This window comes from Branchiostoma lanceolatum, chromosome 14 (assembly GCF_035083965.1).
Source record: "Branchiostoma lanceolatum isolate klBraLanc5 chromosome 14, klBraLanc5.hap2, whole genome shotgun sequence".
NCBI lineage: Eukaryota > Metazoa > Chordata > Leptocardii > Amphioxiformes > Branchiostomatidae > Branchiostoma > Branchiostoma lanceolatum.
Window position 1 is genome coordinate 2,471,215 of NC_089735.1, and position 26,298 is coordinate 2,497,512.

Sequence of the window (26,298 nt, forward strand, 5' to 3'; positions counted from 1 at the left end):
GTCGGACGTTATAGGCAAATTTGAGAATTGGTGATGTCAGATGGCTACGTAGGTTAAATATCATATGAAACGACGAAGCTTCCTGGTTACTGAATAGACCGCTAACTTAGTATCTCCATTTTATTTCCAAATGCACGTTTCATTATGCACCACACTGTACATTATCATGGAATTCGAAAAGATTTAAATCAATATCAAAGCCGGCCGTAGGAAGACTATATAAGTTTTGTACGTGTATATGCCTAAATCGACACTTTATGTGACGTATCGTAACACTACGTTTGTTTTTTCCAGCCACGGGTCGTGGAGACGAGGCGGGCCGGACTCCCTGGTCAGCAGCCCGCGGACGCCGGACAGCTCCGTCCCCAACAGCCCTGCAAACACTTACGTCGCTAACCCGAACGATTCCGACAACGCCCGACCAGACCCCGACGCCAGCCGAATGTACCCGACGAATTCCGACGTTCTCGAGGAGTCGCCCATGAAGCCTTCCATGATTCGTAAAATGTCGACAGAACATCAACTGGCTGCTTTTGCGCGTCCAACCGTTTCAAATATTGCTTCACGCCCGGCACCGAAACCACTAAAAGGTCTTCCCTCTAAGTCTAAATCCCAGACCAGTGTGAAACCGCGTGCTCCGGAGCCTCAGAAGAAAACGCGTGCTCCAGACCCGCCAAAGAAAGTGCGTGCGCCAGAGCCGCCAAGAATAAATCAGCCACAAGCAAACATGTCTTCTGGCAATGGTGAGGCGACGTTGGACTTTGGGAAACAAAAGAGCGTCACCTCCCGCGAGGACGCTGCGACGAGCAGACCGAAACAGGCAAGTGAAACTCTAAAACCGCCAGCGTCGCCAAGCGTAGTGGTTGTCAGAAATACAAGTCCGGATGTAACGCAGCAACATAGAAGGCCTGCTAAGGAAAAACAGCCAGAACATAGTCCACCAAAGAACAAAACAACTTCTGGTCACCGAAACAAGGCATCAAACGAGATGAGAACTCTGAAACCTTCCCAAAAAGGCGCCTTCGTCACCCTGAAGCACAAGGCTCCCAGAAAAAGAGCGGGTGGAAGCAAACGCGGCTTACCGAAACCCCACACCAAAACAGGAAGTGACCACAGCAAAACACACGACAGGTACCACGAACAGTCGCACGGAAGATCCGACAGGACGCAGAATGTCCCCGTGTCGCCTGAGCGACGAGATCAGACAGGCAGTTCCATAGTGTTGCTGTCGGAGGACCCGGATTCCAGGAGAGCAGGCGCCTTTGTGATACGGCCCGCCAGCGCGCTGTACCGCTGAATATCTTGTTGGTTGTGAACAATCGCACCGAGTAAAGTAGCAACTTTGCGTGCGGTTTGAATCCCATGGAGGGAAAGCATCTTCCCTGTCGTGCGTGTGAGCAAGCTGGTCGGAAAACACGGCCTACCAGCAAGTAGTTATGAACAGACAACTGCATAACTGCAACTGAGGAGATCGCCGAACGATACATGCTCAAGTCCAATGGAATGAATGAATGCTCCTACAAATAGCAGAAACCGATATGGCGGATTCATGCATGTACATGTATTGGCGTCTGTGACTTGGATGTCTCCAAGCTTGTGCTTCCGTCAACGCACTTTTGTAAAAAGAGAACAATACTACGATATATTTTCAACAAGTGTCCATCTTGCCAGTACTTACATTACATTGTTTTTATATCTTTATGTTTGTCACAGCACATATAGTTTAGTATGATATGGAAACTTGTCGTTATGAGATGGGTTGATTTTATGAGGTGCAGAGTAGTGACACAGTGCAGTGTTCTTCGACTGTTCTCGATTTTATACGCGGTGCATGTGCAAATGCAAAGTTTATATGTAAATGTGCAGTCTGTGGCCAAATATTGTATACCTGTAGGTAGATGATTTTGCACTGTTTTTATATCTAGCCAAATTGTCTACCTCCAAATGACATGATATATTATATATATTGTATACACACTAAATAATTTGGTCACGAAAAAGGTGTTTTTAGATTATCTCATTTTTTAAAGACGTTAGTAGCCTCTAAATGACGATATGGTACATATCAGTTACATCCTGAAACGTAACATCTATTTAAGTGGAAGGTAACAATATAACTACTTATAAAGGTGCATGGTGAATATTTCGAGGGATCTTTGTGTTGAATCTGACCTGTGTAAAGGCTATATCCTACGTGATTTTATCTGGGTTAAGTATATCATTCTAACGAAAACATTTAGCTACAAGCTTGCTTTAAAAAAACTTAACAACGTAACTGCAAAATTAATCTATCAATACTCATATTGTAGCTAAGAAATTTTTCTGAAGAATTTACGTTGTATAAGCACAATTTTCACAGACACATCATCTTTATTATGTCATGTTCACTATCGGATATATAAAGGGGAGTTATTAGCGATTTTGGGTCGAAGACAATGCGAGTGACCACTGTCTTAAAGAAGTGCCGTCAGATTTTTTCTATCCACCGAAGTTTGAATAAAGATTATTATTATTACCAATTACCCTTGTGAACTGTGTTATGTGTTGTCTTCATGAACAGCTGACTCCAGAGGAAAGAAAGTGTGTGCGTGCGATGTTATGTATGTGTGTGTGTGTGTGTGTGTGTGTGTGTATGTGTGTGTGTGTGTGCGTGCGTGTGTATGTGCGTGTGATGTTATGTGTGTGTGTGTGCGTGCGTGCGTATGTGTGTGTGATGTTATGTGTGTGTGTGTGTGTGTGTGTGTGTGTGTGTGCGCGTGCGTGTGTATGTGCGTGTTATGTGTGTGTGTGTGCGTGCGTGCGTATGTGTGTGTGTGTTGGTGATGTTATGTGTGTGTGAGTGTGTGCGTATGTGTTGGTGATGTTATGTGGGTGCGTGTGTGCGTGCGTGTTTGTGTGTGTGCGTGTGATGTTATCACGGTGTATGTGTGTGCGTGTGATGTTATGTATGTGTGTGCGTGCGTGTTTGTGTGTGTGTGATATTATGTGTGTCAGTCTATGTATCTGAGAGTGAGCCAGAGAGCTTCAGACCAAAGTCACATATCGATCCCACAAAATGAACTCCCATACCAGCCGTAGCCTTTATATTCGACCTTACACCACACGATATCTTCCATCATTTTCAGCTCCGATGGCTATGACGTTAACGCATACCCCACTGGAAAGTAGCCTGGTCCGTCTTTTACCTTCGAAGTAACAGCTAGCTTACCTAACTGGATGGGACCTACACTGAAAGCTTCTGCACAGGGCACAGAACATATCTTGGACACAACATGCTACTCTCAAAACAATTTATGGAAGTCTTCCACGGCTGTCTCAAAACCTCACCCACCGCCGAGTAACATTTGCTGGACATTGCTGTCGAGCCAAACTACAGCTACCTAACGACCGTTAGATGGGGAGGATACATACAACATGAATACAACATGGCCCTTCATCGACTACCGGCTTCATCAATGAACAAACTAATCAATCACTTAATAGATAAATAAATAGATAGATAAATCTATGGATCCTTTAACTGACTGATCGACTAAATATCAATCGATCGATCAATAATCGACAGTGTACTCACCCCCTGGGATCGAGCAGTCCTACTCTGGGAACGAGGCGTATATTCGACAGCTGCGATTGGTTAGTTTGCACCAATTAGCGCACATTATTTATAGCGCATGCGCCATAGACAGGCGCCATTTTGAAAAACGGATTTTTGTTGTCACGATTACTGTCTAAGCGTTTTTGGTGCAAAACTTGACAGAAAAGGTAAGAAACAATCACTTGTTGTATACTTTCCGACGATTAAACGAATAAATGGACTAATTGAAGTCAAGACAAGTATAGATGTTACCGTAGAACGGACCTGGATAAGCGTGCACAGTGCAGATAAGGTTGTGGGAGGGGGGCGTCGTTATATTTTGAGTAGCTAAAATAATTTTTACGACACCGAAAAAAACCCTAGAATTTACATGAAGTGCAGATCCTACAGGCTCTGCACACTCAGGAACCATTACTGGCAGTAGGCGGATAACCCTTGAGTTTTTATCAACAACCCATCTCCGTTCCTCCCCAGATGCGAGGCCAGCGCCCCACCACCCTGCGCGCCGTGTTCGAGGAGTGTCAGAAGGGACATCAGAACCTCACCAAGCTGCTGGCAGCACTCAGGAACATACATGCCACGGTCAGTAACTAGGGGTGGATACCGGTTCGGCTTAATAAGGTCCAAGTCCAAGTTTAGGTCCAAAGATTTAGGTTCAGGTCCGGACCCGACCCTGGACCTGATCCTGTCCAGTTGATGTTTTGTTTTGTTAGACCAATATTAAGCATAGAGAATTAATACTGACACGCATGACTATAAAAGTTTCTTGGTGAGAAGACTTTCAAGACAAACCAGTCTTTGATATTTGCATGTTGCACTTATTTAAAATTCCTTTTTTGTCAGGAGGGAGACTCAAAAAGCTTTCTGTCAAACAAAATAGAAAAATTATTTGTACTTTGTTCAGGTTTTTTTTTGACTCAGGTTTTGGCTTCAGGTTTTTGGGACTCGGTTCTTGGATGTTATAAAGGTCCGAATCAGATCCAGCGAACCGGTATCCACCCCTATCACTAACTAATTATTCAGAAACATACATGCCACGTTCAGTACACCAGCAGTTTTTTGCTCACCAAGATGATACTATAGATCTGCTGGTCCCTTGATTTACACGGTTTAGGTTTAATATCATTATGATTTTTGATATGAATATTATGATGTAGATGATGGGGGCCATTTTCATCTCCCCGGCAAGAACAAAAGCACTACTAGTACTAGTACAGAACTCTTTTCTTCGCCAGTCCAGTCCAGACTGTAGTGTAGAATCTAACAGTAACACAAGATAATGGGTATCTGTCATGACAGGGATGCACAGTTTATATATATACATCATAAATATATGTGTTAATTTGTATTTAATTTGTAGGTATCAACAGTATTCAGGCTACCTTCTTTTTACAAAAGGCACGTCTGCAATGTTGATACTAGTATGTTGATAAAGAATTGAATTGAATTAAGACGTGTTTGCATGTGTTGTCCCCAGCACCCCGACCCCGCCCAGTTCCAGGCCGAGTTTATCCACTACCTCAAACACTCCCTGGTGGTGTTCCGCCGTGAACCCGCAGTCGAGCGGACTCTGGAGTTCGTTGCCAAGTTCGCGGGATCCTTCGCCACGGAGGCCGGCAGTGGCAGCGATGAGGAGAAGGAGAACACGGGAGGCAACAAGAAGTTCCACATGGACCTGTTCGACTTCCTATTGAAGGTATAGCAGAGTTAGAAGTACCGGTATGAACCATGGGTATGAACCTAGAAGTATCAGTGTTTACAGTTACTGAGTAGTATACTGTATACTGTTCATGTTGTCTAGCTTTTGATCATCAATCCCTCGACTGTATCACAAGGGTTTTGGGGTTTGAACCTTGATACTTAGACTATTAGAGTGCTGTTTTTGTACAGTACTCAGTTGGTACAAGCTATGCAAGATGATAGGTTTGATCCATTCATACTTAGGACCCCTACTCTTATCGATAAGTATGGTGGGTTCTTTAACATGCTCGAGGTGGCTGTCCTAAAACAACAAGACCTCCGGGTTTGCATCCCATCCGACTCCGAGAGGATGAGAAAGCTAGGTTCTCATTTGCACCTGAGTGGAGTAATAAAATAGGTGTTAAGTGCCTTTCTCAAAGGTACAATATTCTCGCCTGCTAGGGATTCGAACCCAGAACCTTATTGATAAGACATCTCTAGAGGAGAACCTTTAGATTGTAAGACAACAAACAACCCTGACTACAAGACCACCGTGCCACCACCTCCTTATGCTCATCATGGTCCAATATTTTCTCGTCTCCACCTTCCAGTCCCACAACGCCAACAGCCAGGCCGTGCGGTTCCGCGCCTGTCAGCTGATCAACAAGATGCTGAACGCGCTCGGGGAGGATGCGGAGGTGGACGATGACCTGTACGACCGGATCTTCGAGTGCATGCTGATGCGTCTGCGCGATAAGATCCCCGCCATCCGTGTGCAAGCCGTCCTGGCGCTGACTCGACTACAGGACCCATCGGACCAAAGCTGTGCTGTTATTACAGGTAGGAAATTTAAAGGATGTGGTTGAAACGTCATGAAAGCAATACTGTAATTATGTATTTCAATGATTCAGTGCATTACATGTATCTTAATGGATTTGCTTTCAGTTATAAATATGAACTATTTCCTGTAGTCAATGGATGGATAAGTATAAATCATAAATGTTTTATCCCCCCCAGCGTACCAGTACCTGCTGGGTTGTGACCCTAACCCTGATGTGAGATGGGCTATCCTGTCGTGTATCGCACCCTCCACTCTGAGTGGAGTACTAGTACTATTAGTACTATAGTAGTAAATGATATAATAATGTTGTATCCCCCCAGCGTACCAGTACCTGCTGGGTTGTGACCCTAACCCCGATGTGAGACGGGCCATCCTGTCCTGTATCTCCCCCTCCACTCTGAGTGGAGTACTAATACTACTAATACTATAGTAGTAAATGACAGATATAATAATGTTGTATCCCCCAGCGTACCAGTACCTGCTGGGTTGTGACCCTAACCCTGATGTGAGACGAGCTATCCTGTCGTGTATCGCGCCTTCCACCAACACCCTTAGCGGCGTACTACAGAGGGTACGGGATGTCAACCAGTCCGTGCGCGTCATGGCGTTCAAGGTACTGGAAATGCATCCAAGTTCGCTCGCTTAAGTTTCATGACAAAGATGAAATCCAGCGTAAGAACATGTAAGACAAAACACGTGTTTTGAGCAGTGTTTTGAGTTTGAGGCAAGAGCTCGCGGCTTAAACCACGAACATATAAAAGCACCACACAAATTTCAAGATTTCAGCAACTAAGTGTAAATACAGACTGAAGAAAACATTTCTTTGCTTGATATATTGAAAGTAACATGGTTTTTTGGAAAGAGTACATGAATTTGGATGTCGTCAGACATACAGTAAGACTGTCTTAGAGAAAACACTAACTATAAGATGTCTACCTAGTACTTATTTTCCAATTGTACTGAAGTATTTTAGCTAGGTTGGCAGATTTGTGGATTTGAGACAATGATTTAAAGACTTAAAAGTACAGTACAGCCAGTACGTATACTGTTATCCAGTACTGTTATCAATCCTCATTGAAAAAAAGCTGCCGGGTTGGCGCTTGAAACGTCAGAGTTTACAAATGTACTATTAATCCAGTAGTAAAGATTCAATTTCATTCCTCTTTTCCTGACCTGGATGTCTAATATTCACAAACGTACAGTACACCTAGGCTCTACCAGGCTCTGCGGATCGCTGGGAAAATAGTAGAAATAGTCCAACTCGAGTAAATAGTATGCCAAGGGTAGTCCGCTATTGGAGTACATATATATATGGCCTCCGTCGGTCAGTATTGACCATGGTAAAATCCTAATTCACAACAGCCCTACAGCATCGACTATGGTTAAACAGCCCTATACGAGAATGGCAGTGTCTGCCACAAAAATCACATCTGTAAGCTAACTCGGTTCTGTTGCAAAGCTATTTTCTGCGGGTCTGCTTTTCTTCTGCGCTGTGCATCAGTCTGGCTTCTCCTGATTTGAGCTGTCTGAACAGTGTGCATCTCCACCAGGAAATGTTCGCTTGCAAGGTCCTCCCAGTGCTCCGTATCAATATGTTAGTACATCAATATGGGAGTACACCATCTATTAAAAAGGTTGACATAAACACTCTGTTCGCCTTGATGTGTAAGTGATGGAAGCTGTTCTCCTGTGCAGGTCCTGGCCGAGAAGTTCCACATCCGAGCCCTGACCATCGCCCAGCGTCTGCAGGTTCTGCAGCAGGGACTCAACGACAGGGCAGGTCTGTTTACATGTATTATTATCATTATGAATGGTTTATTGACGTCCCATGACACAACATACAATAGCAGCCTATTGGCTGAAGTGAAGTATGTCTTACAATCAGTCTAAAGTAAAAGCAAACAGATATACATACAATAAAATATCACATACCTTAACAATACTCGATTTAGAATACAACTTACTAAGTGCTTAAGTTCTACTATATGTTCATGTACAAAGCAAACAGATATACATACAATAAAATATCACATACCTTAACGATACTCGATTTAGAATATATACTTACTAAGTGCTTAAGTTCTACTATATGTTCATGTACATGTACATGCAGTCAGTTTATTCCTTCTCATGTATTCTTTACATCACAGACCATATAAGATGATATAAGACCATATGAACAAAACGAATGGACAGGACCTATGAACCAGCTTTCGCCCTACTATATGTTGTATGTTGTAGCAATTGTATATTGTTGTACCATAAATATGTAATGATATATGTTGATAGAGTTATTAGGACTCAGATGACTGTGTATCTCTGCTATGTTGTATCTGACCCGTACCTCTTCCCTCATGACCTCAATGAAAAGTGGCCTGCGTGCCGATTTGAGCTTATCATGAATAAACAAAGGTTCAAACAAACAAGAGCAACCATAAGAAAAGGAACTGTTGGATATGGTGATAGAATATAGGGAATATGGGGAAAGGAATCCCTGAATTCAGTTTTACTGTGGTTTGTGATTGTAATTGTCTCAAAATGTGGAAGAAATTTGAAAGACAAAGGTTGAGCGAGACTCTGTGGCAGTGAGGCACAGTTGGGACAAAGTGAAGAACTATAATAATAAGCAATGGACAAAAATGATTGTAAGCAATGGTGGCCTGAAGAACTCACCCTCCTTAAAGCAGGACCCCTATCGCTTGATTCGTCGTTGACTCGCTCGCGTAGGGGCCCTGCTCTTCAGCGATGGTAGACACGGTTCTGGCGCCATCGCCACCAAAACAGCTTCAGTCAATCAGAGGGTTTGCGAAACCTCATCTCAAGCAAAAGCGCAAAGGACGTTGGGAAGCTATCAACCAATCAGGTCACGTTTCACATCGTTACTTAAGGTTCAGAACAAATTAACCGCCAAATAAGGATAGCTCATTAACTATTCATGAGCAACTGTCAGTAATGGCGCCAGAACCGTGTCAACCGTTGCTGAAGAGCAGGGCCCCTACGCGAGCAAGCCAAAGACGAATCGAGCGATAGGGGTCCTGCTTTAAGGAGGGTGGAATAACTAAGTACAATGTCATGTACTTGTAGGTAAGTTTATAACTTTCCCCCTGTACAGAAGCGGTGCGTGAGGTGTGTGGGACCAAACTGCTGCAGTCGTGGCTGAGGCTGTTTGAGGGGAACATCCTGGACCTGCTGGGGTGTCTGGACGTGGAGACCACTTGTGGAACTGGTATGACTTGTATGTTTCTGTTTGGAACTGTTGAAGCGTGGCCAAAGGTGTTTTCTTTGACTTTGTCATTCCCTCTATTTCCCTGGACTTCAACATCTGGTAAACCAAAATATTTCAGGACTCCTGGAGGAATAAAAGGAAAGAGAACACAGAAGAACACATGACTACAAACGAGTACATTATTAACTAAGATTAAACTTTTCATCCAACACTGCATTTAGAAATTGGGACTTACCCAAATTTTCGGTTGACTCCGTCAACCTTGTTCACGGAATGGACCCGTCTACTTCTGTAATGTGACATCAGAGACACGTGATGAATTCTACCAACACAGATGAACTTTCATGCTAAACAAACGAGTACATCGGATTTCAACTGTTGGTACCTTTGTGGAAAACAAAATCTCTTTTCACACAGGACTGATAAATATAGATTACAACACGATGTATTCCGTATTCCCTGAAGGCTGGAGGGCAATCCGACCCGCGGGAGGGCTGGGACCGAGGGTGATGAGGAATATACCCTGTTGTATTTTTATTTCACACCCACCCGAGAAAACGCACATTTCAATGCAAATTGCACCAGAGGTTGAGAGAGCCAACATTGATTCCAAAGTCCGAATCCAGGATTCAAATTTTTGACAGCGGCACAACCGACACACCCAAAGCTAATTCAAATTGTTTGAATCGAATCAGGGAAGCCCTGGTCATACCTTTAAGCACGGGCTGGTTCGAATACCCATATGAAAGGTTGTCGCAGCCCGTGTATGATATAATTGTGTATACGTATGCTGAAACTGAAAGTCTGTTGTAACATGTCTCTCCCAGATGAGGATGTGACCACGGGTAACCCCACAGGAGAAGAGACCATCGAGGCGGCCGTCATGTGGATGTTCAAACAGACACCGACCGACGAACTCATCACCAACTTTGACCTGCTGAAGGAAAGGTCAGCACTTACTGTAAATCTATCTAATATTGCAGTTGGTAATTTTAGCGGTTGGAGGGAAATGGAGTAGTTCACAGCATCTGATTTTAACGGTGGGAACAAACATTACTGTCTCGACTGTTGGTCATCAAATAGTTGTGATTGTAAAATTCTAGCGCTTAACTAATGACCGTGAAAGTAAGTATGTTACCATTAACAAATCAAGAATTACTAGCTTCCACAGTATCTTTATCTTTGTCATGAAAAATAAATGTCATGATACATTATACTTCAAAAGTGTTTGATATTTTACATATCCTAAGTTTAAAGTGAGCTGAGTGTTATTTGTCATAGCTATACCAAAAATGATTACTCAAGCAATTGGATAAGATTTTGAAACAGTCAGACGTTTCAGATAGCATCCGCTATCTTTCGTCAGTGACTAAAGAAGTATCTGGTAGAACTAGGTTTTTATACCAAAACTCTGAATGGTATAAAACCTAGTTCTACCAGATCCTTCTTTAGTCACTGACGAAAGATTGCGGATGCTATCTGAAACGTCTGACTGTTTCAAAATCTTATCCAGTTGCTTGAGTAATCATTTTTGGCGTATCTTATTACCTGGATGTCTAACCTTCATCAATGTATTTATCATAGCTCTTGTTCCTTGCCCCTTCTCAGCCATGTGGTTCCCTTGGAGAGCCTGAGCTGTGAGTCGGCCCTGTACTGGAGATGTCTGTGTCAGTATGTCAAGTCCCTGGGTACAGAGGGGGAGGAGTACCTCGAGAGACTCTTACCCAACCTGACTGCCCTGTGTGACTATGTACAGAGGTGGGTATGTGCGTGTGTATGTGCGTCTGTCTGTCTGTACTGGCGATGCCTGTGTCAGTATGTCAAGTCCCTGGGCACAGAGGGGGAGGAGTATCTGGACAGACTGTTACCCACCCTGACTGCCCTGTGTGACTATGTACAGAGGTGGGTACTGTGTGTGCGTGTGTCTCTATGACGTATGAGTGTATGTATGTGTGTGTGTGTGTGTGTGGGTGTCTGTGTATGTGTGTGTTGTATGTGTTTATCTGTGTATGTATTTGTGTGTTGGTGTGTGTCTGTGTTGGTGAATGTGACTGTGTGCGTGTGTATGTACATGTATAGTATCTGTGTGTGTGTGTGTTTGTGAGTGTGTGTGTGCCTGTGTGTGTTTATGTGCGTGTCTGTCTGTCTGTCTGTGTTTGTATGCATGTGTTGTTCTTTGACTGAACTGCTGTTGCAGTAGTAAAAGCTGATAAAGGGAGAAGGTTAAAAGTCACTAGGGCCACACATCCAACCCAAACGTTTTATTTTTTGTCCGCAGCCACCTGCAGACTCTACCCAGTGTGGAGGGAGGGTTAGACATGGCCTCAACTATTCTGCAGTTCTTGTAACAGTCACTAGGGGGCACATATCTATCACAGAGCTTGTCTATTTATTTCAGACCCTGCCCAGTGTAAACTTAGACCTGACAGTGGCTCTTCTGTAGTTGAAAGTCACTAGGGGACACATATCACTCCAAAAAGTTTTAGTTTTGTCTCCCGGCCACCTTTTAGAAATTACAAGGGGGTGCTTGTCATGCGTTCTTTAAAAAAAATTGTCTCCTGTGCTTCCAGCCACCTGCAGAAAGTCACAAGGGGGCAGACATCTAACAGTTTGTATATTTTATACCACCAGTCACCTACAGACCCTGCCCAGTGTGGAGGGAGGCTTAGACATGGCCTCAACTATTCTGCAGCCCTTTTAACAGTCACTAGGGGGCACACATCTAACACAGACATGACAGTGGCTCTTCTGCACTTGAAAGTCAGTAGGGGACACATATCACTCCAAAAAGTTTTAGTTTTGTGTCCCGGCCACCTTTTAGAAGTTCCAAGGGGGTGCTTGTCATGCGTTCTTTAAAAAAATTTATCTCCTGTGCTTCCAGCCACCTGCAGAAAGTCACAAGGGGGCAGACATCTAACAGTTTGTATATTTTATACCACCAGTCACCTACAGACCCTGCCCAGTGTGGAGGGAGGCTTAGACATGGCCTCAACTATTCTGCAGCCCTTTTAACAGTCACTAGGGGGCACACATCTAACACAGACATGACAGTGGCTCTTCTGCACTTGAAAGTCACGAGGGGACACAGATCTCTCCAAAAAGTTTTAGTTTTGTGTCCCCGGCCACCTTTATAAAGTTCCAAGGGGGTACGTGCTTGTCATGTGTTCTTTAAAGACTTTTTATTTCTTGTGCTTCCAGTCACCTGCAGACCCTGCCCAGTGTGGAAGGAGGGCTGGACATGACGTCAGCTGTTGACGACCACCTGAGGAAGGAGTTTGTTGCTCAGCAGCTGATGATGATACTGGGCATCCCTGACCTGACCGACGAGGTCGGAAGGTAAGGAAATGACCTTAAGCTAAGTTTAAGGAAGGGGTAGATGGTAAGGAACAAACCTGGAAGGAGGGTGAAATGTTTGCGTGCGTGCGTGCGATATGATTTTAACTTATTTAATTTAAGTTTTGAATTTTTTTAGATCAGTCGTTGTTTGCAGACTTTTTTCTTCTTTCAATATGACGCTTGTACTACAGACAGTCCATTAGGGTCACATACTGACCAGTTTGTTTATCTCTTTAGGAAGCGCCTGCGCAGCCTGGTTCACGACATGCTGCTGTCAGACAACATGACGCACCCCCTACTGAAGCTACTGGTACTGCAGTGCACAGGACTAGAATGTTAATGTACTGTTTGTTTGTTTATTTCTCCAGGAAGCGCCTGGGAAGCCTGGTACACGACATGCTCCTGTCAGACAACATGACGCGCCCCCTACTGAAGCTGCTGATCCTGCGGTACTGCAGCGTGCAGCCCGACCAGGAGGCAAGGATACGCGAGGTCGTGGAGGTCATCGCGGACATCCGTGAGCCGATCACGGTCCTGGAGACGTCGCTGAGCCAAGAACAGATGAGGCAGAAGGAACTCAAGGTGAGCTAGTTGGACAAATTTGCAACATTAGGAACCAGATATGATCCAGTATGATATACAGGTATGATATACAGTGTAGGAAACTATAGTTAGAAAGGCTCAGACCTTTCTTTAGGAAAAAGAAGAATTTGTACAAGAAATGTAAAGTTGACCAGAGAAAATCTTAGTGAAGAACAGGTGTTGAAACAAATTTTTGTGCAACTCTTTCAGTCCCTCTTGGATTAGTTTGGTTCTGTAAGTTCAATGTGTGTTTCTTACAATTCTGTTTTGCTTGCATGCAAGTCCATATGAGTATAGCCCAGTTCAATGCAGAAGATTTAGCGACAAAAATCTATTCCTTTGGTTAGGTAAGTGTGAACTAAAAGGACCCAGATGAATTTTTCTATTCTTGAAGATTGATGTGTGTATAATCCTGTATTCCAGCTTGCGTCCATCCGAGTCCAGCTCAACGCGGCCCGTGAGGAAATGGACCAGCTTGTGGTTGTGCAGGAGTTACAGAACTCTTTCATTGTTAACACTCTAGTCTACAGCTCTGTAAGTTTAACATATCCCCTGTATTCCAGCTTGCGTCCATCCGAGTCCAGTTGAACAAGGCTCGTTAGGAAATGGACCAGCTTGTTCGGGCACTTCCAGAAATCTTTCATTGTTAACATTATAGTCTATAGCTCTGTAAGCTAGCATGTACTTGTCTGTGTTCCAGCTTGCGTCCATCCGAGTCCAGCTCAACGAGGCTCGTGAGGAAATGGACCAGCTTGTGGCAGCTCAGGAGTTTCAGAAGGCTGCTGAAATGAAGGGCAGAGTCGACGAGTTGGAGCTGAGCAAGTCCGACCTGCTGGAGGAGATGCAGCCGCAGACCCAGGAGGTCAGGACCGAGAAGGTGAGGAGGGATTGGTTGATGAAGGTTAGGCCACACCAATTTTTTTTCTTGGTTAACGGATTTTTATTTTCCGAAAAAACAACAGAAGGTCCAGCCTTCTGTTTTCATGATTTTTTTTTCAAAATTTTTTTTTTTTTTTTTGAAAATAAAAATCTGTTAACCAGGAAATTAAATTGGTGAAGCCTTAGTTACTGAGGTAACTGCATCCGCTGTCTTCCATCAGGCATCCAGGTATTGTCTGTGAGGGGTGAGGAGAGTTATGTCTTTATTTCTCATATGTCATAGAAATTTGCTCTATGCTTAGAAGACAGGGAATTGTTAAAATGGAGAAAGCACACTATTTTCTTAGTTATTTCCTTTAAAAAATCTGAAATCTGAAAGTTGATTTGTTTTTAAAAACTTTGTAGTGTTTACTGAAATGCAGCAATGTGTTTCTTTTGCATTGTAATTGTGGCCATGTCTGATAGTAATTCCTGCCGAATGACTCCAGCTGCAATGCTTGACCTGTTTGTTTGTTTATTCAGAACGACTCTGTGACCCTGCTCCGATGCCTGACCATCGCTGCTGAGATGTTACAAACCCTGACCCTGAAGGGACTCAGCCCCACCCTGCGCACACTGGTGGACTCTCTGGTACGAGCAACTCGTCAGACAACTTCTGGTGTTTTCCTCTACCATTTCATCATATTTCTCTTTAAAATAACAGTCTACAGTCCTAATCTAGCTATGTGTAATTCCTTTCGTTAGCATTGGTGCTGTTGTATCATAACAGATTGATCTTGCTAGTGTATTACACAAGTGGTTTTGTCTAGAACAGATACAGGTCAGTGATATTCATGTACTTTTCAGTACCCTGTGTTGCAGTCAAAACTGATAGATGGCACTCGTGCACTGCACGCACCAGCTTGTTGCTCATGGCAAAGACTATCAACTTATTTTGTAAGCCATCAAAATATCCATATTCTAGATTCTTTTCTTATTATAGTCATGGATATCATAAGATAAACATGTTTAACTGTTTTCATGCTAACCTCTGCTGTAACCAGTGCAAGTGAGGTGCACAAATGAACCTCAGGAGTCAGAAGGTTTTCTTTATTAAAAATTGCAACAAGACAATACATAGTGGAGCGCCAGGCAGCCAAGCTGATGTTGCGGACCACTTAAACATTACAATTACATTGAAGTACAACAATAAAATACTAGAGATAATTCAGTAAACAATTCAAAGTAATGCATTGTTTACTGAATGTGCACATTTTAAAGGTGTCTCAGCTGGAAGCAAATCTTTTCGTTGTTTCAATATACGTATGCAGTGCCCCAGACAGTTGTTTGTTTGTCTCAAAGTTGTGGGCTGCTGGCCCCGGGAGTAAAAGAGATGTAGTGGGGCTTTGCCGCACAAGACGTTCGACAGTGGAAGAGAGGGTGTTCCGCGCGTCAGTATATAGGGGCAGTGCAGCAAGTAGTGCTGTGGGGTTTCAGTGGAGGCCCCACAGTCACACTTCTTGTCCTTGATCTTCATTTTGTGTCAGAAGGTTGATCCACCTTGTTGTTGCTGTCTTCCCTCAGATGCTGACCGGGATCCAGAGCCAGGACCCTGCTGTACGGAACATGGCTGTCCGCTGTCTGGGCCTGACAGCGGTGCTGTGCAAGGACACGGCTGTGCAGTACCTGCCTCTCTTCCTACAGGTAAGGTTTGCCGTAATGTTGGCTACAGTAACTATAACATAAGATAACCCTAACACAAGATAACGATAAATCTAACACACCCTAACCTTAACACTGGGGCTGACAGCTGTTTTGTGTAAGGACACAGCTGTGCAGTACCTGCCTCTCTTCCTACAGGTAAGGTTTGCCGTAATGTTGGCTACAGTAACTATAACATAAGATAACAATAAATCTAAGTAACACACCCTAACCTTAACACTGGGCCTGACAGCTGTGCTATGTAAGGACACAGCTGTGCAGTACCTACCTCTCTTCATACAGGTAACACATAGCTATATGTATAACATCTGTTCTTTAGCATGAAACAATACTTGATGTTATTATGTACAGCAAACGACATGCAAACTTCATTATAGTGAGTGAGACAGTGAGACAAAATGAACTAGAAAGGCAACATTTGCGAGCAAATACAGCATGTTTAGCCATACTCCTCGCCATGCAAAAAATAGACTCTCCCAAAATAACAATGGACCATTCTAAAATACTTCCACTAAAAAAAATGGATCAAAATTGAGTTTAAAAACAATTATCAGTCTCTCCATACAGGAATGGAGTCTTCCAGTAGCACATCAACACAATATGGACCAGTCCAAAACCATATCCACTTATTGATAAACAAATACACTTCTGCTAACAAATGGACTTTTAAATAATCACTCCAGCTCAAAATTGAAAGAAATAATTACAGAATCCTCCCCTTGCAAGAATGGGATATTCCGTGCCATCTCCATGTAAACTAGACCAGTGGAAAAATATCCGCTGAAAATTACACTCTTGCGCATAATCAACCCAGTTCAAAATTGAATTAAAAAAGATCAACCCCAGGGAAGAATGAAGTTTTCCATAGTATACATAATGATATATATGAAGATTTGACAGGAGAAGAAGGAAATGACCAAAAACAGCATATTTCAGCGATAGTATGGGTGAAATATAAAAATGTGACACCCCTTTGTTTGAATGCATGATTCAATAGTCTACATTTTGGGTTGAAAATAACGAAACGAAAAAATTATTTCTTTAAAAAATCGTTTTGAAAGGCTGTATGCCAAACATTTGAATGAGGGCCTGTGTACATAACCAAGGCCAAATTTCACATTATTTTGGTTTAATACATAGGAACTGCAGATGTGTATCTTTGTTAAAAAAAAAGTGAACAAAGCCATGTAATCACATGTCCTAGGAATTCCCATACCATATTTGGCGTGAATGCTAGCGCCAGAAATGCAAGATGATTAGATTAACTCAATTGACCAATCAGGTGGTCGCAAGGCTACAGGCATGCAAGGCCAGGTGCAAGTCACTTGGGGTCACTGACCTTTAGGTCATATGTAGTATTGAAAGTGACAGAAGTGGCAAATATTGTCAAGAAAGCCCAAAATAAATCGTTTGAAGATATGTATGCCAAAAATGGGAATGTAGTCCTTTAAATATTTGTTCAAGCCACATATACAGCAAATTTCAGGTCATTCGGTTGAAATACCAGGGCGCAGGAGGCCAAGATATGCTAAAAATAGCCTAAAAACCTCAATAAAATCACTTTCAAGGTCAATATCAAAAAAAGGAAAAAAGCGCACATTGGTTTTTGCCTACATTACCTCTGTACCAAATTTCAGGTCATTTGGTCAAAAAATGACAGAGATGAATCCATTTGAAGATTTGACAGGAGGAGGAGGAGAAGAAGAAGAAGAAACATGAGTAAAAACAATATGTTTAGCCATACTAGGTATGGCTAAACATAAAAATGTGGTAATCCCAAATCGAAGTATGATTGCAAGCTTATTTTCTTTCATCTTGCAAACTATTGCCCCATGTTTGCTCGGGATTTGAGTTTCTTGCTTAACATGACACATGAATCGTCATACAGATGGGGAGAGGGAGCATTATTTCTATCGTTGAGAAAAGAGCTGTAGACAAAATAGGAAAAGTATGATTCAAAATTGAGTTTTTCTTTTGCTAAAAATTACAATAATCCCCATGTCTGTTGTCCGTTGCAGGCTTCCCAAGTTGACCTCGACGCGATCCAGGTCACGGCGCTGCGGATCGTGTTTGACCTGCTGCTCATCTTCGGCCTGAAGGCTTTCGGGGCGGAACAGCAGAACCAGGGTGAGGAGGGAGAGGGGGAGACGGAAGAGCCACAGCAGGCCACGCCTAACAACACAGCCAACAGCCTGCTGTCTATCCTGACTGGCATGCTGGACTCGGAGGTGGGGGTTTATAGTAGCTCTTCTGCAACTGATTATTTTAGGCCACACCAATTTAATTTCTTGGTAAACGGATTTTTATTTTCAACAAAAAAAATTTTAGAAAAAAAATCATGAGAAAAGAAGGCTGGATTTTTTTTTGAAAATTAAATTCTGTTAACCAAGAAATTAAATTGGTGTGGCCTTAGCCATGTTTATCAAACACTGATGATACAGATTTAATTTCTTTTTGCTGATTTGTAAAGCTATTGATATATTTGGCCCTAAAGGTTTTTAGAGATTTAAAGTGACGAATGGTACTCCCATATAATGTTATTGGTAGCCCAGTGTTGTACAAACATGAAATCTTTGAATCACTTTTATTTAATTGTTAGAATTTGGTCAACTTCTTGTCTGACTGCGGCATTATAACACAGACACCTAAGGTTAAGTTTATGGCTATTATATAGTGATTAGCTTTATATTGTCATTCTTAGAACACAGATATCCGTACCAACGCGGCTGAAGGCCTGGCCAAGCTGATGATGTCTGGCCGTGTGCTGAGCGGGAAGCTGCTGTCGCGACTGCTGCTCCTGTGGTACAACCCGACCACCGAGGACGACACACACCTCCGTCACTGCCTGGGCACGTTCTTCCCAATGTTCGCTTTCTCGGGAAGGTTTGTAGTCTTTTGTTGTGTAGATTGTTACTTCAAACAGTTTTGATTCAATAGAGATACATTGTAGATTACGTTCTACCACACCTATCTCTCACTGTCTTGGCAAGTTCTTCGCAATGTTCGCTTTCTCTGGAAGGTTTGTATTCTTCTGTTGTTGCGTACACTATTACATGTACTGTACTAACAGTACATGTCTATCAGGCCACACACTCTGATTTCAAATGTTGCAAATTGTGAAGGCTGTGTGTGTGATTCTCTCAGATTACCACAAATAAATGAGACAGTAGCTGTTCACACTCTGAAAAAGAGAGCCACACCTTTAAGTTTAACACATGTTACAAGCCCTGCTGTGTGTTGACTCAAATCGGCCAGTTCCTTTTGCTGCTTGTATTTACCGACTCAAGTACAGAACTGGTTGGTACAACAGGTGGCATTCCTACATGCATGTCATTCAGATCCACACTTAGAAGCAGTACACTGACAGTATGCAGGGCTCGAAATTCATTTTTGGAAACTGGTGCATCGAACCAAAAAAATAAGGTGCACAGAAAGAATTTTGGGTGCACCATAAAATAAAGTTGAATGCCAGCTAACTTCAAAATTGATACATCAAATAAAGTACAACTGTTACAAATTATATTGCTTTTTCTGATACAGTACTTACATTTCAAGAATATTCTGTCAAAGGCCTATTGCCTACAAAAATATCTAGGTGCACTGGTGCACCCACAGCCAAAAATTAGGTGCACAGCTCCAATTTTGGGTGCACACAGGTGCACATGCACCCACTATTTCGAGCCCTGGTATGAATGGAACAACTGTTTATAATGTTGGCTGTTCAGCAACAAGATTACATTCTGTTCCCACCTGTGTCCCCTGCTAAAGGAGGGCGTCTGATTTCTTTGTTTTCTAAGTGTAGGGCGTCCACGAGACGCCCTGACGCCCTGCTAGCTAATAGCCTGTTTCTGTCCCTTTTCCGCAGGTCCACCCAGGAGTGTGTGGAGGAGGCATTCCTCCCCACCCTGCAGACGTTACTGGACGCCCCCGACACGTCGCCCCTGGCAACCGTTGACGTGGGCAACGTGGGGAGTCTGCTGACGACGCTGACCAGCCGCACCAACATGAGGCAGTTCTGCGTGGAGAGGACGGGCAAACCCGACCTGCCCAGGGACATGGAGGTGAGGAGGAAATGCATACTGTAAATCTTGAAGTGTTGGCTGTAGTAGTAGTAGCAGTATCCAGTATTATATTATACTGCTGCGGGGTTCCCTGACGCAGGGGGTAGGCAGCATTCGGCAAGTCCTCACACAGCGCCTCCAAACGGCTCTGTCCAGCGGGTCCACGTTGGTGAGGCCGCACTCTGTAATGTCCTTCTTAACGCACTCAGTCCAGGATTTCTTGGGTCTACCACGACTTCTGTTGCCGGGTAAATGCAGTTTTGTGATAGTGTGGATGCAGCCACTAGCTCTTTCCAGCTCTGGCTCTGATGTTATTTTTGTAGCTTTCATTGTGACTTCTCAACCACAAATTCTTAACGCTGAATATGCGTTTCTAATCATTGGACACTCTACCCATGATAATGTGGCCCTTAAAATGTGTAATACATGATTCGCCTTTCTCTCAAAACTGACTTTATGCTATACAGTTGAAACTGTAAAATTGTATTGTTGTCTTCCTCTCCCCGGGACTAGTCCGCCCATGATAAGATCTATTCCCCTTAAGATCTATTTTTCTCTGTCCATGCAGTTAAACTTCTAAAATCGGATTGTTGTGTAATGCAAGGTTTTCCTGTCTCTCAAAATTGACTTCTAGCCCCCAAGATCTATTTAACACTGTTCAATCAAAACTCTCATATCAGTTTTTGTCTTCCTCTTCCCAGGACTACTCTGCCCATGATAACCTGTCCATAAAGCTGTGTAACACATGGTTTTCTCCCCAAACTGACTTCTGTCCCTCAAGATAATAATGCCTTCGATTTTGTTATATTTATTGGCCAATGAGGCTGTTATTACTATTATTTTGGATATTACTTATATTTACAAGTATTCCATTTCTATTTCCACCTTTACTTACTGTTTTTGGATCCGTGGCTTATGTTCTTTTTCCTGTACTTTCATTTTCTCTTGTTTGTATTATGTCTTCATTTTGTGAAATGCAAATAAGCAAAATAATTGTCTACATTGTTGAAAAACTGCTTGGTCAAAACTCTCCAATCAAATTTTTGTATTCCTCTCCCCAGGATTACTCTGCCCATGATAACCTGGCCCTGAAGTTGTGCAACGAGGTCCTGAAGGACACCTACTCACCTGACGTCAGGATGTTCTGTAAGATCCTGGGGAACATGGAGCCCACAGCCTCCAGTACTGCACACCTGAAGGACCTTTACGTCTTATCCCAGCAGATCACTCAGGTGAGTCCTTTCTTACTTTCAAACTTCAAAAGGAACTTCAAACTGATTTCGACTTTATTCACCTTTTCCTAGAATGACAGGCAGACCACTCCCAGGCACTCCATATTCTTCAGGTTTTCTGTGCCTTCCTACTGCCTGGACGAAACCATTGAACCTTTGCTAGGCCATCAAAATGATACAAATGTTTCACTTTCCTCTTTCCCAGTTGTATGACAAACTGTCCTTCATAGAACATTTCCAGGAAACCCTGTATGAGCTAAGCCTCAATGTACACAATACGCTCATTCTCATTTAAATGTACACATTTTGTAATCTCCGTTACCGTTAAAAGTAAGACGTTCCTGACATTAAGATATGCCACATATAAGGTATGCAACTGCCGTTTTTAAAAGCTAGAAAAGTTTTAAGTCGTCATAAAAACTACAGTTTGACATCTTATATGTCGCATATCCTAATGCCAGGAACGTCTTATTTCAATCGGTAACAGAGATTACAAAATGTGTACATTTAAATGAGAACGAGCGAACAGTACTAATTTTTAACATTTTGCCTTCCATTCCCCAGGAGTTGGACGACAGACTGTCGCTGCGGTCCATAGAGCACTTCCAGAAGATGCTGTGTGACCTGTGTCCAGGTCTGACTGGGGAGGGCCAGGGGGACACCAGTCAGACAGGACATCAGGAGGGGGGCTCTACAGAGAACCAGCAGGAGGGGTCAACAGAACACCAGGGGGAGGCTGGAGCAAAGGAGAGCACTGAACAGACTCAGGACAAGGAAGGTACTGATGAAAAAACTAGCCTGACGAATTGCGCTCCTAGTGGCCAGCCGGCCGAGAGCTTGTGTAAACACAGGCTAATGAAAAAACTATCCTTACTTGAGAAAGTACAATCTAGTGTAATTTTTTTACATCACCAAAAAAAACATGAAGTTTTTGTTCTACTATTAGTATGGCCTTCCTTTTGTTTCAAAAGGAAACAAATTTGCAAGTATTTTTTTTCCGAAATATGGCTAAAAATTGCAACAAACTTGTTTTTAAACCAGACTTGATGTAGCATGTATGCCAGACCTCTCATCCTCTACATTATAATATTTAGGATTTGGATTTATTGAAATTGCAACAGTGCAATACACGTGGGACACAGGCAGCTATTGCTGATGTCTTGACCCACACACATTTGTACCCGACTTTTACACTTGGGTGGAGTGGGGAAAATCGTGTGAAGTGCCTTTTTTCCCATAGGCACAAGATCGGTGGCAGCAGGGGATTCGAACCCGGAACCCATCGGTTCTGAGTCGAAAATCCTGCTATTACGCCACACGACCCCACTGTAATATTTATACAGTGAGAAATTCCTAATAACCCTTTTATCCATTGCGCCAGATACAGGTGAAACGGGCAGTAGTCAGGCTTCAGAAAAGCTGTCTGTCCTGGAGTCGTCTGTGCTGACCGCTGTGGAAAATGTGGACCAACTTGAGGACAACGTGTTCACTACTCCTGCACCACCCACCAACAAGAAGGCCCAGAAAGGTTCTCTTCCTTCTTTATGATTCTGTACATGTACTTAGCGTCACTTTATCTTCGCGGTAGCAACATTTCACGGTGTAAGGGAAATGCACATTTCTACTGAACTTTAACTTCACGGTGGTGGCAAGTGATTGGCAGAACGGATGTGAAGGAATCATGAATGCTAACAACAGTTTTTTTCACGGTGGTGATAAGTTCACGGTACAGAGGTGACCGTGAAAACAGTGAACATAAAGTTACAGTGAAAGAAAGAAGAATAACAGTCCTGAAATAAAGGCCACAGCAAGTAAATTTATGGAATGACATCAGCACACACAATGACACCATGTTTTACTACTTCAATCTTTATGGCCTCTGTTTTGAGAATCTGGGCACCTTTTTTTTGCGCTCTTGTATTAAATTTGGAGACTGCAGAGAATGGCATTCATAAAGATTTTTTGTGGCGTAAAGTTTGATAAGTAATGCTAAAAAGAATCCAAACATTGTAGACTCTAGTTTTCTTACGTTTGGCTTTTTGATGCTGGAATGTTGGGTGAGAAATGTACATATAATTTGTTTAAACCTGTTTATTTTGTCCTTCCACCACAGGTAAAAGCACAGCTGCCAAGAGGAAACCAGCCGCCAAAACTCCAGGGAAAACTTCTGCCAGGAGAGGGAAGAAGAAAGCAGACTGGGAATCAGACAGGTACATGTTTGTACTATAACACTAGTGCTGCGCAGCTAAACCCAGACCTAAACCGGACTTGTAAAATCGTTCAGGTTCAAGTACAAAAAACACCTAAATGTCTGGAAACAAGTCTGGACTTTCCAAAAAAATCTCTCGCTTATATTCTTCTTTTTCTTCTAAACCATCTTAAACCTTCCTTAGATCATGAAACTTGCGCTGAAAAAGTTATGAAAACATTGCTGTTTTTGTGTTTATTACTGATGTTAACCTTACCGTGGACTAACTCTACTGGCCAATTATTCCTTTTTTTCTGAATTCTACAATCCATATGCCCGTAGGAAGGCCTGGTAGAGACTAGGTTTGAATGCTTCTTAATAGGGAAAATTCTCACTGCTGTTGTATTCTCGCTGTTATCCCCAACTCCAACTAAAACATTCTCCATGCATGTGTCACTTCCCCAGTGACACCGATGCAGAAGCCAGGGAGGAAGCACACATCACAATTATTAGTTTTTTCAAGTCAGATCATGAGAAGAGATGCTTACTGTTGTAACAGATCTAAACAATACTGAGACAAGTTTTCCTGATGTTTGCATGTTTTATGACCTCCCCAGTGATGCGGACGCAGAAGCCAGCGTGTCGGAGAGCCCAGCCCCCGCCTCGCGTCCCCGCTCCTCTCGTAAGGCCGCGACACGAACCCGGGTCAACTTAAAGGACCTGCTGTCAGACTCCGGCAGTGATGCATCCCACAACGACGCCCTCACAGTGTAAGGAGTGTTGTTTGGTATAAGGTCTAGTCAAACACAGCCAAGAGATCTTTACTTGTGTAGCTAAAGTGTTGATATCTCTCCTCAAAAAAAGCCAAGAGATAGTTACTTTTCTAGCTAAAGTGTGAAGTAGAACCAGCCAGTATAAGTTTTATAACTGGATAGTTTCATCAGGTTGTTGAATCACTGGATAATAAAGGTCTTAGAAGGACTACCAAAACATGATTGAGTTTGAAGAGACTTTATAGTGATCCCAGTGATTTCCCAACCGGATGGAACTATTCTCAGATGTAAGGAGTGCCGTGGTGTTTGACTTTGAGAAGGCTTTTTAAACATTCAAATGTCAAAAGAAACCTAACATTCGTTTTGCTTTCCAGACCCAAGCGGTCTTCTCGAAGGACTTTGCGATCGTTGGACAACACGTCTTGAGTCATCCTTTGGTCAATGTTGGACTGCCCAAATTAAATAGATCCACAAGAAAACAGTTTAATGAAAACCAAAGAAACTCCTATACTGAACTTTGGAACCACTCAAAGACAACAGTCCAGAATCTGATAGGCCATAACTATTATTATCGGGTGTTTAGAGTTTTGTAGTGTAAAGGAACTAGCTATCAAATCTTTCTGTCTTTTTATACACTCAATCTAACGTTAACAGGTACCTTAATACGCAATTTAGAAATACATTGAGAAACTTTTGGGTTGCCTAGATAAAAGACTTACACCATACAATGATTTAAAGTTTCGATAAAATTTTCTTTAAAATTGTTAACAGCTTTGTATGATTTTTAGACATTTCCTACGTTTGTTTGAAGATACATGTAGTGTGTCATGTGCTTTGGTCTCGACCTTTGAACTTGGTGATTAAATTGTGAATTATCACCTTCAGTTGATGTGGAGTTTCTTTTGCACAGTTTACGTTGTAGTTTTCATTATAATGGTACTTTTATGTTTGATGGTATATCTGATGATTTTAGGAAAGATAGAAGGATGTGGGTAAAGGGCCAAGTGTTCATTTCTAAATCATTCTTTTATCTTCCTATTTCTGTTTGCCAGTCTCTTGACTGGAGGGAACTTGAATTCCATTATACTATAGCTGTACTCACAGATGAACACAAGCAACTCTTTTTTAATCTTTCTTTCATGTGCTGATGTCTGGGTCTCTGTGTACTGTTGCTTTGGTCCGATCAACTTGGTGATGTTTCTCTGAGCCAACATCTTAATTTGGATGCCAACTTTTTATGGACTGCATGATGATAGATGTTTTTTGGAAAGACTTGGCACCTGTGCTATGGGTATACCACTTCAGTTTTGTCTTGATTACGTATTAATTACGTGATGATGTTGCTCTTCTGTATTGTTATAATATTTGATCTCATTTGACATTGGCAAGCTCTCTTTTTTTCATCGTCGAGAAAGCAAGCATAGTTAGTGCTCTATAAAGTACATGACTGTATATAAAATACATGTGTGTACTTCAAACTTTTGCTTCATTTTCATGTACACTGCCCAACTCACCAGGGCATTTGTAGGCTTGTGAGAAAGAAACTAAATTAATGTAAGTATGCACTGTGTAAACAGGGAGTTCAGACTGTCCAATTTAGTGAAATTTATTGTCAAACTTCAAAGTTATATAAAGGAGCCATAAAGCCAAAAAAAGCAACACAGAAAAAAAAACATGTGAACATGCTACACAACAGAGTGAAACAAACTCGTCCAACCCACTTATTATAATGTGTGCAGGTTTTTACACTCAGTCTGATGGAATGACATTCCTTTGTTTATAAGTGTGTACCATTTGGCAGTGCATACAAAATGTACAATGAATATGGTCAATGCCTTGACTGTTGAATTATGCACAGTCTTAAATTCTTTCCTGCCACTGTGATCTTTCCAATTGAAATAGATGACAAAAACAAGTATAAATGGTGCATGCACACAGTACACTGCAAACATAGTTATCACTAGTAGTGACCAAACTCAAATCTCCCTCTCTTGAACATGGTAACTTGTACAAAACATCTTTACCTGTTTTATTCATTACTCTGATAACATGGATAAAAGTAAGAGTTAAGGTTTGGATGTCCTTCACAGGCTGAAATGGCATACAAAAATTGGTGTAATATACAAATGTACATGTATAAGACATGAACAAGAGCTAGTAAGGGAAAAATTGATATCTCCAAGACTATCAAAAGCTGAAGAGAG

General features: G+C 42.4%; 2 protein-coding genes across 6 annotated transcripts in view; both read left to right on the forward strand.

Annotated features, from left to right (window-relative positions):
- The window catches only part of LOC136448188 (nucleolar protein dao-5-like), a 33,992-nt gene extending 31,473 nt beyond the window's left edge, over nucleotides 1-2,519 (forward strand). For all 4 annotated transcript variants that reach the window (XM_066447390.1, XM_066447392.1, XM_066447393.1 and 1 more), the window contains exon 7: nucleotides 295-2,519. In XM_066447390.1, the coding sequence (XP_066303487.1) occupies nucleotides 295-1,297 (1,003 nt within the window). In that variant the 3' untranslated portion in view covers nucleotides 1,298-2,519. The remainder of the gene's footprint in view (nucleotides 1-294) is intronic.
- Nucleotides 2,520-3,647: 1,128 nt separating this feature from the next.
- LOC136448276 (condensin complex subunit 3-like) lies at nucleotides 3,648-24,978 on the forward strand. 2 transcript variants are annotated; one of them, XM_066447613.1, is made up of 23 exons: nucleotides 3,648-3,762; nucleotides 4,070-4,177; nucleotides 5,073-5,291; nucleotides 5,887-6,115; nucleotides 6,584-6,729; nucleotides 7,812-7,896; nucleotides 9,229-9,342; nucleotides 10,170-10,290; nucleotides 10,951-11,100; nucleotides 12,541-12,678; nucleotides 13,047-13,260; nucleotides 13,961-14,137; nucleotides 14,662-14,769; nucleotides 15,703-15,822; nucleotides 17,859-18,068; nucleotides 18,542-18,723; nucleotides 19,706-19,901; nucleotides 20,963-21,133; nucleotides 21,698-21,911; nucleotides 22,515-22,661; nucleotides 23,247-23,343; nucleotides 23,939-24,091; nucleotides 24,469-24,978. In XM_066447613.1, exons 2-23 carry the CDS (start codon nucleotides 4,070-4,072, stop codon nucleotides 24,518-24,520), a joined length of 3,351 nt encoding a protein of 1,116 aa, XP_066303710.1. In that variant the 5' UTR covers nucleotides 3,648-3,762; the 3' UTR covers nucleotides 24,521-24,978. The 2 variants fall into 2 exon arrangements, with proteins under 2 accessions (XP_066303710.1, XP_066303711.1); XM_066447614.1 differs by having other exon boundaries at nucleotides 22,521-22,661.
- The last annotated feature ends 1,320 nt before the right edge of the window (nucleotides 24,979-26,298 follow it).

Coding starts and splice junctions, on each gene's coding strand:
- LOC136448276 (XM_066447613.1), top strand. CDS start 4,070: ATGCGAGGCCAGCGCCCCACCACCCTGCGCGCCGTGTTCGAGGAGTGT. Junction 7,897..9,228: donor GGGACTCAACGACAGGGCAG/GTCTGTTTACAT, acceptor CCCCCTGTACAG/AAGCGGTGCGTGAGGTGTGT. Junction 21,134..21,697: donor TATCCCAGCAGATCACTCAG/GTGAGTCCTTTC, acceptor TCCATTCCCCAG/GAGTTGGACGACAGACTGTC.